This window comes from Typopeltis vanoorti, chromosome 22 (assembly GCF_054136105.1).
Source record: "Typopeltis vanoorti isolate ZY-2024b chromosome 22, IOZ_Tvanoo_1.0, whole genome shotgun sequence".
NCBI lineage: Eukaryota > Metazoa > Arthropoda > Arachnida > Uropygi > Thelyphonidae > Typopeltis > Typopeltis vanoorti.
Genome location: NC_143570.1, coordinates 19,702,272 through 19,717,957, shown reverse-complemented (window position 1 = coordinate 19,717,957; position 15,686 = coordinate 19,702,272). Strand labels below are relative to the sequence as shown.

The window sequence follows — 15,686 nt, the reverse complement described above, 5'->3', positions numbered from 1 at the left end:
AACAGTGGTGAATATTGTCAGTTCTATCCCAGAGTACCTGATGTTGAAGGTTTTCTTCATTCAAATTAGCTGAAAATAGATTATGGCTAGACAAGGCACTGGCACGAGTTCTGTTGTAGTTGATGTCTTTCTAAACATAGTTCGACTGATTTCTCTGCCTGTCCAAAGTATGGTTTACTGCAGTCGCAAAGAATCTTATAAACACCAGGATATTTGAGATTATTGTGTTTAGTTTTAGGACGACTTAAGATTGAACCTATTTTAGGAACGGGTGTGAAAAATGTCTTGATGTTATATTTCCTCAGAATTTTACTTAATTTCGGGGATATAGAACTAATATATGGCATGAAAATATTGCTTTTAGAAATAGTGGTATCTTCGTTATGTCGTTGAGGTTAAACAATAATTTGTCTATAGTCTTCTTTGAGTAGCCATTAAGTAAAAATGTACTTTGAAGTCGACTGAGTTCATTTTTAAGTTCTTGTTCATCCAAAAGAAGAGACCCAGCTCGGTGACCCAGAGTAAAGATGATACCTAACTTCTGCGGAGGATAGTGGTATGAATCAGCATGAAGTATGAGTCGGTTTCCTATGAATGGAGAACTTGAGTTGTTCTGTTGACTGGGTAATTTTAATATCTAAGAAGGAGAGAGAGAGAGCTGTCAACCTCTAACTCAGATGTGAACTTGATATTAGGATGAATATTATTCAAGTGTTCTTGAAAGACTTGTTGGGGTATCCAGACCATGTTCCCAGATTAAGAAAATGCCATCTATGTAGCAAAACTATACCTTAGGTTTTTAAGGCAGAAGATGAGACAGCTTGCTCCTCAAAGTTCTTTAGGTAAATGTTGACAAGAACTGGAGATAAAGGGTTGCCCATAGCTAATCCTGAATTCTGCTTGTATTCAGGATGAAGATTTTCTTCGAAACTTTGTTCTTGAAAAGAGCAAGTACCTCTTCGATAGAAGCATTTGTGAATAAAGATACTATGTCAAAGCTAGCCATAATATCTGAGTTTGTGATCGTTAAGTCCTTAAGCTTGGAAACAAAGTCTGTGGAGTTTTTGATAAAGGAAGTCGATTTTCCTGTGAAATATTTAAGAGAAGAGACAAGAAATTTTTAGAAGTTGTAAGTTGGAGAATCGATACCCTAGACTTTGAGGCAAAGAGAAATATTTTCTTTTTGAATTTTAGAAAGACCAAAAAGCCTTGGGAGAGATGATGTAGGGAACGCAGGGAAAGGCGAACATTCCTAAGTAAATCTGAAGTTGTTCTTAGTATATTATTGGTACAGTTGTGGAGTTCTCTGGTAGGATCTCTGTCGAGAGTTGAATAAGTATCGGTATGTAATAAATCTAGGATTTTTTGGTGGTAATCTGTTTTGTTAAGGAGCACTGTGTCATTACCCTTGTCTGCTGGAAGAATGATGATGATGTCTCGGTTATTCCTTAGTTGTTTAAGAGCTTGTCGATCAGACGGTAGAAGGTTATCTGCAGGAGGTCTGGCACAGTTAATAGTAAAAATCGACTCAATATGGAGTAAGTTTGCATCCTGTGTAGGGAGGAGCCTTTTCAATTTTAGTGAGAAACAGTTCTTTAGGAATAGACTTCGGCAACACAACAAAATTGAGGCTTTTTGAGAGAACACTTATTTCGGCTGGTGCAAGGTTATGATTAGATTTGTTTATCACCACCTTCTCTTGTGTGAGACGAGGTTTGTAGAAAGAGGATTGCTCTTGTTGATGTTTTAGAAAATTAAATTTCTTGATTAGGTTTTGCTTGTTCTCAGTTTGAGACGTAGAAGCAAAAAATTAACTAACCTCTTATATATTGTTCCAGGTGTTACTATCTAGGGAAAGTTCCAAGTGGTTTGTAAGAGAAGATTTTTTAGCAAACAAAACCGCTAAGGAGTGTTTAGTATTGGAAATTCGCTCGGCGAGGAGTTCTAGTTTTGCCCTAAAAACGATCCTATGTGCTCGTTCGGTTTTAATGTTCTCCCTGAATGAGATAAAATTAGGAGAAACAGTATGAAACTTAGTGTTTTAAAAATACTAGTCTATTGATATAAAGACCATTTCTTTTTAGGATCTTCTGGTATTCTCTGATACCATGGTGAATTTCCTCGTCATAAGGATTATAAATGTTCAAAGGAAGATTTACTCGGTTTGATAACATATTTTAACCTCAGTTCAAGTCATTCAATATTATAGAATATGTTATCAAACCGAGTAAATTGTCCATTGAACATTTATAATCCTTATGACAAGGAAATTCACCACAGTATCAGAAGTATCAGAGAATACCAGAAGATCCTGAAAAGAATTGGTCTTTTAGGTCTTTTATACTCATGACAGGAAGCATTGATGAACAAATTACATGAGATTAAGCCTGACATTAAGCACTGGCAGTCGAGTCAATTTAGAAACTGAATAGAGGAAGTTGTTCTTATTAGGCTCTGCATAGGCCGCAGTCATCTCACACATTCTTATTTTATATGGGGGAATGTGAGCGCTTCTCATAAGAGAAAAATTAAATTTTTACTTATCTGGCCAAGCCCTATACACTCAGCCAGATATTATCAGACTCAGACAGATTGCACAACATTTTTAGACTTTTAAAAAAGATCATTTTTTTCAAAGACATTTGATTATGGATTTTTATATATGTAGATACTGCATTGTAAATACTAAATTTTGAGTATACATTTTATTTACTCATTTATGTTCTAATAACATTGTACATATATTTTATCCAATTCACTACTTCATCTCCTTGTAGCTATTTATTTACCTACCAACACCCAATGTAGTGTATAGCTGTAATCCATATCATGATGCAGTATGGCCTTTGCTGTCCTTGCACCATACAGTCCCGAATCAGTCAATCAGAATACACTCCAGAAGTTCTTGCATCATCTTAAAAACCAACATTCAAAATGTTGGTTTTTAAGATGAAAATTCCAATGAAATTCATGGCACAGTTAAAAACCAATGGTTATCTCTCCATTCCTCAGATCAATGTTTTTTAGGGAGATTTAAGATTACAATATACAGAAAGCAAGCTCACACTAACACATATTTGAATTGTCATTCTCATCATTGTTGACCCCAAAAACTAGGGATCAGGAGCCTGAGCCTGCACTCTCATGAATGATAATGAAGAAATAATTAAAGAGCTAAAATTTCTTTTGACTATATTTCAGAAGATTGGCATCAATAAATGGCTTACAAACACTGTTACAAGAATTTTGTTCCATCCTCGTACATGCCTTGAAATTGATAATAGCAAAATAAAAGGTTAGATTTCTCTCCCATACATCATTTCCATGACAATCAGGTTAGCAAAATTTCTCACAAAACAGAAACTCCACACCATATTCACATCTCTGATCAAACCACAATCCTTGCTTCGTCCTGTAAAACCAAAGCTTAGCTGCATGAAGTATCCTTGTATTTATTGTCTTTGTATAGAGGAGTTTCAGACATAGCATGCTAGACCCAGTGCCTCTGGTCTTCTTGGACATGAGCACCATGTACACACATTCAGCAATATGAGCTAGTTAATAATAGTTACCATATTTTTAATGTTTATTATCTATCCTTTTTCTTTCTTTCTTTTTTTTTTTTTCCCCTCCATTATGTGAAGTCCTTGAGAGCACGAAAAAAACTAGTTATGTTCTTTTTAGCAATGATTAGAGTAGTTTACTCTATTTTTTTGTATTCCCTCAACTTAATTACTGTATATGTCTGCACAGAAAACGATATGGGGTGGGGGGAAACAGCTCAAACTTGGGTTATTCTGGATATGAAATTTGAACCCCTGAATTTGTGAATGGAAAGTATCATCAGGTGACCAACTAGCCCTTTCAGCAATGCTGTGTAGTGCTTTCTTAACCTCCCAACCGACCAGGACGTATATATACATCCAGATAAATCTGGATACGATTCTGTAACACCTATTGAATAAATGGATAAGAAGTGCAAGTTGGTATCACTATTTCATCCACCTCAGCTGGTAGACAGGTTAAATTAACAAGAAAAATACAAGGAACAAGTTGCCAAATAGAGGAAGTGTCTATGACTTTCTTTGGCCGAGTTAATCGCCATCTGGCATGGACAAGCGGGGGGGGGAGATAACATACCCTGTTACGGTTATGGACCACGAGATGGCAGTACTTCCAGTGTCTTCATCTGTTGCTTCTTATAATCAGTAATAATCTTGGTCTGGCTCTCTGATTGGCTACTGTTGGAGATTGAACTGTCCACTCAGTCTCCAAAAGTTACATTGGGCTAAAATGGCCTCACATCTTTCTTAAAATGGCTAATTTTTTTTTAATATTTTTTATGGCCATATTTTTCAGCCTGAATATTATAAGCCATCATCGGCGACAGTAGTTAATTACAAAGCAGAACACAAACAATGGATTGATTTGAAAAAGTAAGGGCTGCTTGATGTTATACATGCAATAGTATTCAGTTGTTTCTATATCCATTCAGCACTTATTAAAAGCTTAGATTGGCACATTCTGCTCATTCATAGAAAGTTTCAGATTTTCTAGATAAAGTGAAAAATGTTTTCCTACAGCCCACTATAATGGTTAGCTTTGATATATCTCTCTTCACAAATGTTCTTGAGGATACACTAGATATACTACATTATCTGTCAGAAGCATTTTCACAGGATATAGTGAAATTATTTGACTTTGTTATGCATCTGGATATTTTATTTGTCAAAATATGTTTTACAATCAAGTTGATGGGAGTGCAGTGGGAAGTCCACTCTCCCTAACAATTGCTAACTTTATTCAGTACATTTAGAAGATATCCTTTTTTTTTTCTCCATGCACCCTCAGCCTTCATTTTGGGTTCGTTATATATGAGATGTTTTTGCTATCTGGCCTCATAATGAAGACATACTGCCTATCTTTTTTTTTTTTTTTTTTTTAATCCAATATAAGCAATCTACTACACGAATTAAGTTTATTATGTTAATTGAAAAAGACAACAAACTATCCTTTATTTATATCTACTCCTTCACTCACCATCTGGTGAATTATTTATTTCCGTTTATTGAAAGCCTACTTTCACTGGATGGTAAATTCAACAGCAATCGGCTCACCACAGTTTTTATAATTCCAGTCTTCATCACAGAAGACTGGAATTATAAAAACTTTATTGAATTGTATTCATGCTATTTGTTCTACCCCCTCAGCTGTTACAGCAGGAACTCTTGAACATCCAGCAATATATGAAACTCAATTGCTTACACAACAGCTGTTTAGTTCCTATAATCCTAGTTCAAATAAATAAACACATTGATTTGCAATCCCATACATTTATGGCATCTCAGATCCTATTTCCAGAATTCTTAAGAAGTACAATTTAGTGGTTCCTTTTCTTCTTATCAACAAATTATGAGTATGGTTTCCATCTTGAAAAGATAAACAGTCTCCTCTAACTTTCCTTGGCACAGTATGAAACAGATACAGGCCACAATCCTGTGGTCTGAAACACATGTACTTCATCGATCCCGATATAAATTTGAATGTTTAAAGCGCCAAGGCCTTACTTAACTGTCTGAACTTAAATCAAAATGACTGCCTCTCTCTAAGATATGGGAAAGTCTTATTCTAATCACACATCAATTTTTTTTTTAAATAGCTAATGAATAATTAATAATGCAATATTTTCTCAGTTATACCACCATTTCATTGTTTCATGTATAACATCACACAGCTTTTACTTTTTCAAATGAATCCATTGTTTGCGTTCTACTTTGTAATTATTGTTTGCCACTGATGATAACAGGTCACCACCTGTAATACTCTGGCTGATATATATGGCCTTAAATAAATAGTATTAATTATTTCTTGTGTTTTTCATGTTAATTTAAGAAACCTCTCATGGCACAAGTATCTTTTAAACAATTCTTCTACTGTTATGTTAAATGCATGTACTGTGTTCTGATAAGATTTTCTCATTTTAAAATGCTGATATTAGCATATTAAAGCGTGTGTGTGTGTGTGTGTTTATTAAATGTATTCAGTAGGTCAGGTCTTTTTTCGTCTAAATTCTAATAATGAAACCTTGAAACCTTACTAGAGCTCACACAAATTACAATATATAAAGCCAATGACTAATATATGTTGCAAATTTTACCAATTGTCTCGTATGATATCATTCATAAATTGCAGTAAAGAAAGTAATTGATGAAGAGAACTTCTGTGTTTTCTTTGAAAAGGCATTCAGATTTATAGGTGTTTCTATTTAGTACTGTAATCATCATCCCAAAGGATCTTATGGCCAATGTTATTAATTTACGTGCTCTACAATGCCGAACTTTTGATCTTTATAGTTCAATGTGTGAGCTTGGTCTTAAGAAATACATTTTGTTGTATATCCACTAGTTTTTTTTCAAAATAGAAAAACTTGCAGTTCAAGGGAATTTGATAAGCTGCCAATAGCAATACTGTTGTACTTTCTTTATCTTTTGGACAAGGTAAAAGGAACCAGATTTGGTTGTTGGATTTGATCCTGACTGTAAGATGAAATTTCTTTAGGGTACAAGCAACATATTCAGAGGTGCCTTGAATATCTATTAATCTTCTCATCTTGTAGATTTGGAAAAAAATGCTTGATCATTTTGTCTATTCTTGGATCATAGCTATTATGGACTGTGGGTGATCTTTGTTTACATATACTTGTTTTTTGTAACTATACTGCCACAAATTTAAACTTCTATGTTTACCTTTTCAGCTGGATAATTATGAAATTCGAAAGGGAAAATTTATAGGAGTGACAGTATCAATAAATAACCATCGATTATTTGTTGGAAATATACCAAAGAATAGAGGAAAAGATGAATTATTTGAAGAATTTTCCAAACATGCACGTAAGTCTAGTTAATATATTCACATAATACCCAAAATGAATTCCTCTTTACCACAGATGCTCTTGTACTATATTTTTCTGCATATAGTTGTCAATTTTATGCATATAGTTTGACCCAGAAAGGTCAAAAATCTATCTTACTTTAGTAATATGGATAGGCTAAAGGTTATATACTTACTCCAGAAAGTCTATTATTAAGACTAGAAACCGATACGGAACTATAGTAAGCCTTCAGTAAGCAGTGTGTATGTTGGGGGAATCTTATACCCAGAGATGAAATTTGGATAGGTTTCGTAATGTTACTTTTAAATATCATAAACTTCAATCTTCAGAATCTTTGTTAGAACCATAGCCTAGTGCATCCTCTGAGAATGTGCAAAAATTGGAATAGCGTTTAATAATATGCAAGAATCAGTACAAAATAAAACAAATAATTTATATTTTATCATTTCATCAAATATTTTATCAAGGAGGTGTGATGTAGCAAATAAAACATATGGAAAAAGTATTGTCAGAATTTTTAACTGTATAGTTTTAAAAAATTGAGCATTTTCTGGCATAAAATATTTATAGCAACTTAAAAAGAGGTATGATGGTATGATTATATCTTGTCTTGTCAGGTGTCATCTCCTTCTAGGAGGATGACTACAATGAATTTCTACCATGTATGGTTTTGTGCTTCTCTCTCTCTGTTTTGTTCTTCATGAGACAAAAAATAAGCTCCAGTCCTTGATATTTCCTACAATCTGTTCTTTTTCTTCTTCTTTTTCCTTGTATTATTCCTTCTAAAAGTGTTTTTTGTAGGGATTTATGCCTTAGTATATGACCAAGAGGGATGGTTTTCCTTTTCTTCTTGGTTTTCAGTAGTCTTTTCTTCTCTAATATTTCTAAATTAGTGTTTTTGGCATCCCATGGGACTCTAAGAATTCTTCCGAGGATCCACATCTCAAAGGCTTTTAGTTTATTTTCACAATATTGTCCAGGTTTCTGCACCACATAGCAGTGTTGGCCATATGTAGCATTTGGACAGCCTAACTCTTGATTCTACTTGATCTAAAGTATTTCTTCTGATCTTAATAATCATATTGGGTATTTTCCCTTTTTTTCTTGTTACCAGCATAGTTTTGGTTTTTTGAAGTTGAAATTAGTCCATATTTTTCACTTAGTTACAGCATCTCTTCTAGTAGGTTTTGAAGATCTTTTTTGTTTTCAGCCAGCAGTACTGTATCATCTGCATATTTTAAGTTGTTTATATTTCTTCCTCCTCTGTTGACGCCTTTAAATTCTGCTAATTCTTGGAAGATATTTTCATTATAGAGGTCAAACAATGTAGGATCAAGAACACAGCCTTGTCTAACACCCTTCTTTACTGGGAATTCCTCCTGCAATTTTTATTAAGGCAGTTTGCTCCCAATATAGATTTATCAATAATCTGGTATCTTTGCAATGTACTCTTAATTTTTTTGATGCATTCTTTCATTTGTTTATCTTCTATATTGTCAAAGGCATTTGTGTAGTCAAAAAAACATAGACGTCTTTCTGCTGCTCCAGATATTTTTCTATAATAGTTTTAATGTTGAAGAATCTTTCTCTAGTCCCTTTATTTTCCTGAAAACCAGATTGTGTCTCATTAATTTCCATTTTAATTTTATGTTTATATCTTTCTAGGATGATATATAGCATAACTTTTGCTATCCAATTGATCAGACTGATTGTCCTGTACTCTTCACATTTGATTGTGTTAGATATTTTAGGTATTGGTAGGAATGTCAAGTGCTTAAAATCTTTTGTTACATATGTTATTTTGATTTTGTTACATGACTGACATATGTAAGAATATTTTGTTACGTATATCAGTCAGTTACATATGACATATATAACAATATTTTGTTACATATGTCAGTCAGTGATCTTATGGCCTTATCATCTATATCTTACCTGGCAAATAACAAATGCCTAATAGCATTTGTTATTTCCCAAAGATATAGTAGGCCCATCCAAATTTTCTTGCAGTGCTTTATCTATTATATCATGATTATATAGTTCCTTTGAATACTCTACCCATCTGTTCCTTATTTTGTCTTTCTCCATTAGGATGTTTCCACTGGCATCTTCAATTCAATGAGAGCCTACCATTTTCCAAGATTTGCTAGTTAGCTCCCTGAATTTTTCATGGAGTTCTCTGGTTTTGTGTTTTTTTGTCTAAAAGCTCAATTTCCTTGCATTTGTTTTTGAGCCATAGTTCTTTTGCAATTCTGCATTCTTTCCTGATGTCCTTGTTTAAGTTCTTGTATTCAAAGATGATTTTTGTGTTTCTTTCTTTCCTTCTCCCTTTTCAGTATCTTGCCATTCATCAGGGTTTACTCATATTCTTCTCATATTTGGAAATTGTTTGTTCTACTGTTTTCTTTCATATGCCCTCTTTTTGCCATCTGTCTTAATCTCATCTTTAGGGTACGAATACTTTGTGGAATCAGGAACGTTAACAGCAGTGGATTGTGGATTGCACCAGTTGCTTTAAAAATGTAGAGGTCTTTGGGTTTATTCACTCAATCACACAGCTTTCGAAGCCTCCACATCCTACTGTACATGCTCTCTTGTTATATTTCTTGATTTTAAGGGAGCCAAGATCATATTTTTCTATGTTTCATTGTTTTCTTTAATTTTATTGCTGCTTTAATGACCACGGGGTTGTGGTCTGATCCAATATCAGCCCCCCATCCCCCTCCAGTTATTTATGTTTTGGCTTGTAAGATGTTATTCCAAAATCCTTTTTTAATCATTATATAGTCAATCTGATTCCTATAGTTGTCTCCGGGGCTTTTCCATGTGTAAAGTCTTCTAGGACTTGGCTAAACAAAGTATTTATTAACAGATTGTTTTCTTCACAGAACTTTATTAATCTTTCTCCTCTTGGATTGTTATGTCCCAGGCCTTGGTTTCTCATGCAGAAAGAGATATTTTTTGAGCCTCTTTTAAAGTTTAGATCTCCCATATCATCTGATTTAGCATTGTTAAGTGCACTTTGAATATCGTTTGAATAGTAGTGTTTTACATCTTCGTCTGGATAATCTGATGGCTGTATCATTACAGTCTAAATTTATGGTGCTACTTGTTGCAAACTATATGAGACTGAACCAATTCAGTAAACTTTTTGAAAAACTTGGGCAGGAGAATTATCATTGACAGTGAAGCTGTTTAAGATAAATGCATTTTCATAATTTCAAAAATAAAGGTTTTAAAGATAGTTTTGTGACTTTTATTAATCTAGTGTGGCCAAAAGGTACAACACTTGAAGTAATATATCAAACTGTTTCTTAGGGTATGTAACCTGTGTTTAAAATTTGAGATGTGAAAGAAAACTTAAATTAATTTTAATTATACAGCTAGGTTGCAATTAATTAGAGTTCGAATAGTACAATATTCAATTTAGTGCAGATTCTACAATACCAGGTCACATTTAATGCAAACCGTAATTCAGTTAATGTGAAGCTAGCTCATGTGCATTGAGCTAGCTTCACATTAACACCAAGTTGATTGGGACTGCACAACCAATTTATATATATGCAAGGATGAATTTGAAAGACCAATTGTAGAATCCAAAGAAATAGTTCTGGATCCTTCACACATGAACAACAATCTGAGCTGCAATTAACCTGATTCCCATAGCGCAGTAATTCAGTACTGCCGCTCTAAAATTTGCTGTCACTCACATTCAACTCATGCTAACAATAGCACGTGGTCACCAATTCAAATAAGACTGTTACTATTCTTCTTTTTATTAAGCTGGAAAGTCCATGTTTTTTACCTTGTTAGTTTTATAAGTTTTGTGTTATTTCTTACTCACCTGAAGAAGTTGGGACACCGATGATAGTAATGATTTATTCCAATTTTTTGTGTTATACATTCTTGGGTTCTAGTCAGTTAAATATTAATTTTATATATATATATATATATATATTTACAAAGTGATTGACTCAGTTTAATGATGTGTTTATAATTATTAACTGACTTAAACATCTAGAAAACAAAAAATATATGCACGTTGCGTGTGAATGATATCGTGGGTATGCCAAAACTGGATTACATCGCTATGTGAATTGGGTAGGCTATAACTGAGATTGCTGTTTATATGGGCAGGATTGAGAGCTATCTCTTTGGATTCCAAGATACGTCTCTCTAATTCATCGGAGTATTTATCGATGTTTGAAGTTAAGTTCCAGTCTATTTGATGTTGCCGACCTTCAACATTGGTATTAGCAGAGAATACAACAGAACAGAACCCATGCTAGTGCCCTATTCAGCCATGTTTTATTCTCTGTTAAATCCAATGTTGAAGATCAACAACATCAAATAAACTGGAACTTAATTTCAAACATCCATAAATGCTCCGTTGAATTAGAGACGTATCTTGGAATCTAAAGAAATAGCTCTTGACCCTGCCCATCTAAACAGCAATCTCAGTTACAGCCTACCCAATTTGCATAGCACTGTAATCCAGTTTTGCCATACTTGTGATATCATTCACACGTAACGTGCTTAACACCAGAACTTATGCTCGGACTCCATTTCAAACACAACTACTACTTGTTCAACTCTGTGTTTGTTAAAGTACAATATATTTTAAGATTTTGTTTACTCCCTGGTACTGTATTCACCTGATGAAGTCGGTATTTCCGATGAAACAACTAGTAGTGAAACCTTTATTAAATCTCTTATATTTTTTTTGTTTTCTCGGTGTTTAAGTCAGTTATATAAACATATATAGCTGACATATATGTTATAAACATATATGATGATTTGTTGTATTAACTCGGAATTGGGATATGTTTATAAATTGATGTTGCCAACTTTCAACGCTGACTGAGATCTGAGAATTAGAACAAACTAATTCTCAACTTGTTTCATCAGAGTGGCCGACTTCTTCAGGCATGAGAGAACATAGAGAGCAAATAGAAACAATGAGTCACTATAAAACTATAAATTAGACTATAAAACACAGTTAACTTCGAACTGGAGCTACAGTCCGTGTTAAAGTTCTATTGTTATACACCTGTGCGGTGTGTGGCTTCACGAGTGCACCAATATCTGACAGCAGAACTGAAGGAGTCCGGTAAATTGTAGCTGAGGTTATATGAAGAGGGTCCATGACAATTTCTCTAGACTCGACTATGCGACGTTCTACTTCGTCGTGGCATATGTGAAGGTTTGAAGTTGTTGTCCAGTCTATCTCATGTTGGCGGTCTTCATTATTTGTGTTTACTGAAAACAGGACATGTCTTGAGAGGGCACTAGCTCTGGTTCTTTTGTAAGCAATGTCTCTTCGGTGTTCTTCGAGACGTAGGAAGATGGATTTTTCCATTTGGCCATAGTATGGTTTTTCCGCAGTCACATGTGATTTTGTACACACCTGGGAATTGTAGATGGTTGTGAGCTTGTTTGTATTTGCTTAAAATTTATCTTAGTTTGGGAAGAGTAGAGAAGCACGTTTTTATGTTAAACTTTCCCAAAATTCTTCTTAGTTTCTTGGAGAGCGTGCTGATGTATGGCAATATATAGCATTTATTACTCTGTAATAAATGCTATATATATTCCATTACACACATTTTACCGTCTTCCCTACAGTTATATAATTCTGTTTTATTTCAAATCATCGTATTCAATTTCAACACATTAAAAATTGTCCTTTTTAACCAAATTGTAGCTTCATAAATTTCAGTCAGTTTTAATAAACACATTTAATAATAATTTCTTGAAACCAATAAATTTTGAGCACATGAATTTTAGTAAAACTCGTATGTTATGTTTCATATGGACGGACAAAAGCGACTTTCCAAAACACTCCTAACGAAGAAGTGAAGACGATAAATATGAAGCATATTTTAAATTATACTGGCTAAATAAACTAAAGAAATAAACTTTCGCTTAGTTAATAACATAAGTTAAATAAGAAAATAAATTTCTCTATTTCAAAAGCTCTTTTCGTCTTTTCTAAAGGTTGAATGAATCATGGAATATTTAATACATTTCCGAGCAAGGAGATATGCGTAGATATGAATGAAAAATACAAATAAAACAACTCCTTCAATCTGTTTTTTATTCCTGAAAGAGAGTAGGAGGAACTCTTTTAGTCGTAAGTAACTTTCTGGAAGTTAGTAGATAGTCAGTCTCCTCCCTTAAGCATCACCAATAGTTGAGTTCTTTGCTAGCGATGATTTTGAAGACTGTGGGAACAGAGAGAGAGAGAGAGGGAGAGAGAGAGAGCTCCTGCTATACCCTAACCATTATTATCTGAAGTAGTCTGAGTTCTATGGTTGATTTTTTCCTTAAGGGGGAAAAAAAAAAAAAAAAAACCTGCTTTCCTGTGCTAGAAAGTGAATAACTATGGAACTAACCGACTGCAAAAAAGAGCCTGTGAAAATAGAGCGTGCTGATGTATGGCAACGAGATATAACTTTTGGGGTCATCTTGTGTTTCTGCGTTGTTTCGTTGATGGTGGTATAGTTGTTTATTGATTGTTTTTGAAGGTCCTCTTAAGATGTAGTTCATTTTTTAGTTCTTCTTCACCTGACAGTACAGATCTGGCACGATGAGATGTTGAGATGATACCCATTTTCTGTGCCAGATAGTGATGTGAGGACGCATGTAGGTATCTGTCTGTGTGTGTGTGTAGATTTTCTAAAGATGGAGATTTTTATGGAGTCAGATGTCTTAGTAAGTTTTACATCCAGAAAAGGTAGAGATCCATTTTCTTCAATTTCCATGGTTAATTTGATGTCTCTTGACAAGACATCAAATGGCTACTCTTCAAAAACTATCAAATAAACAACTATACCGCCATCAACGAAACAACGTAGAAAGACAAGACGACCCCAGAGATTATTTCTCCTTGCCATACATCAGTCTCCAAGTCTCCAAGAAACTAAGAAGAATTTTGGGAAAGTTTAACATAAAAACGTGCTTCTCTACTCTTCCCAAACTAAGATCAAGTTTAAGCAAATACAAACAAGCTCACAACCATCTACAATTCCCAGATGGGACTGGGAATTGTAGATGGTTGTGACTGCGAAAACCATATTATGGCCAAATGGAAAAATCCATCTGCTATGTCTTAAAGAACATTGCTTACAAAAGAACCAGAGCTAGTGCCCTCTCAAGCCATGTCCTGTTTTCAGTAAACACAAATAATGAAGCCCGCCAACATGAGATAAACTGGACAACAACTTCAAACCTTCACATATGCCACGACGAGGTAGAACACCGCATAGTCGAGTCTAGAGAAATTGTCATGGACCCTCTTCATATAACCTCAACTACAATTTACCAGACTCCTTCAGCTCTGCTGTCAGATATTGGCACACCTGTGAAGCCACACGCGCACAGGTGTCTAACAGTATAACTTTAACACGGACTGTAGCTCCAGTTCAAAGTTAAGTGTGTTTTATAGTCGAATTTATAGTTTTATAGTGTTTATATTTGCTTTCTATGCTCTCTCACGCCTGAAGAAGTCGGCCACTCCAATGAAACATGTTGCATATTTAATAAATTTAATTGTTTGCTCTAATTCTCGGATCTCAGTCAGTATATAAATATGAACATATCCCAATTCTGAGTTAATACAACAAATCATCATATATATATATATATTTTTATGAAAAAAATTGAATGACTAGAACCGAGATTTAATTAAAAAGGTTTTAATATAAACACACTACTAGTTTCGGCCTGTAACAGCCTTCTTCAGGTGACATTATAAAAGAAAAAACACTAAACATTGAGGGTTAAAAGACTATGAACAACATAGACAGTCTTTATACATAATTAGCATTAAAACGTTGTAGTTGTATTTGAAGCTGTTCTTTCATTTGTTGCATTGTTGGGAGAGTGCGTGCTTGCTGCATCACGTGAACGCCAATACATGATTACAGCTGAATGACTATCTGGGAGGTTGTAGCTTAAGTTGTTATTTAGATGAACAGGATTGAAGATGATTTCTCTCGATTCCACAATTTTTCTCTCTATTTCGTCACTGCAACGGAAGATGTTTGTAGATTTTTCCCAGCAGACTTTGTGACTTTGGTTATCATCATTAGGATTAGCCGAGAAGAGGATATGACTTGATAATGCACTTGCTCACTGTCTCTTGTAAGTAATGTCTCTCATGTGTTCTTCCATACGCATTTCTACAGATTTGTCTGTCTGACCGAAATAAGGAATATCGCAGTCACATAATATTTTATATATGCCAGGGTATTTGAGTTGATGATGACAAGGTTTTGGGTGGCTAATTAAGGAACGGATCTTTGGAAGTGGAGTGAACAAGGTTCTGATATTGTATTTTTTTAGAACTTTTGCTAATTTATGTGAAACAGTACTTATGTAAGGAATAGATATATTGCTTTTGAATCTATTTGTTTCTTCTGAGTGATGTCTGGGAGGATTAAGAAGGAATTTGTTAATGATTTTCTTGGAATATCCATTAACTTCGAAAGAAGTTTTCAGATGGTTTATTTCTGTAAGCAGTTCATTTGGATCATCAAGAAGAGAACGGGCTCTATGTCCCAAGGTGGAAATTATTCCAAGCTTATGAGGAGGGAAATGATGGGATTGACTGTGCAGATATCTGTTGGTATGTGTGGGTTTTCTATATATCGATATTTTTAGTTTACCAGCAGAAGAGCGAGTCAGTTTGACATCAAGAAAAGGCAAGGAATTATCCGTTTCAAGCTCAGCAGTAAACTTAGTACTTTGATGTCGGCTATTGAGATGTTCGAGGAAAACCATAAGGGATTCACGT

The 15,686-nt window shown here is 34.3% G+C and overlaps 1 protein-coding gene across 9 annotated transcripts in view; it reads left to right on the top strand.

Moving 5' to 3' along the window:
• LOC150094194 (heterogeneous nuclear ribonucleoprotein R-like) overlaps positions 1-15,686 on the top strand; it is a 398,929-nt gene that overhangs the window by 197,322 nt on the left and 185,921 nt on the right. For all 9 annotated transcript variants that reach the window (XM_090412071.1, XM_090412070.1, XM_090412068.1 and 6 more), the window contains one exon: positions 6,755-6,890. In XM_090412071.1, the coding sequence (XP_090268197.1) occupies positions 6,755-6,890 (136 nt within the window). The remainder of the gene's footprint in view (positions 1-6,754; positions 6,891-15,686) is intronic.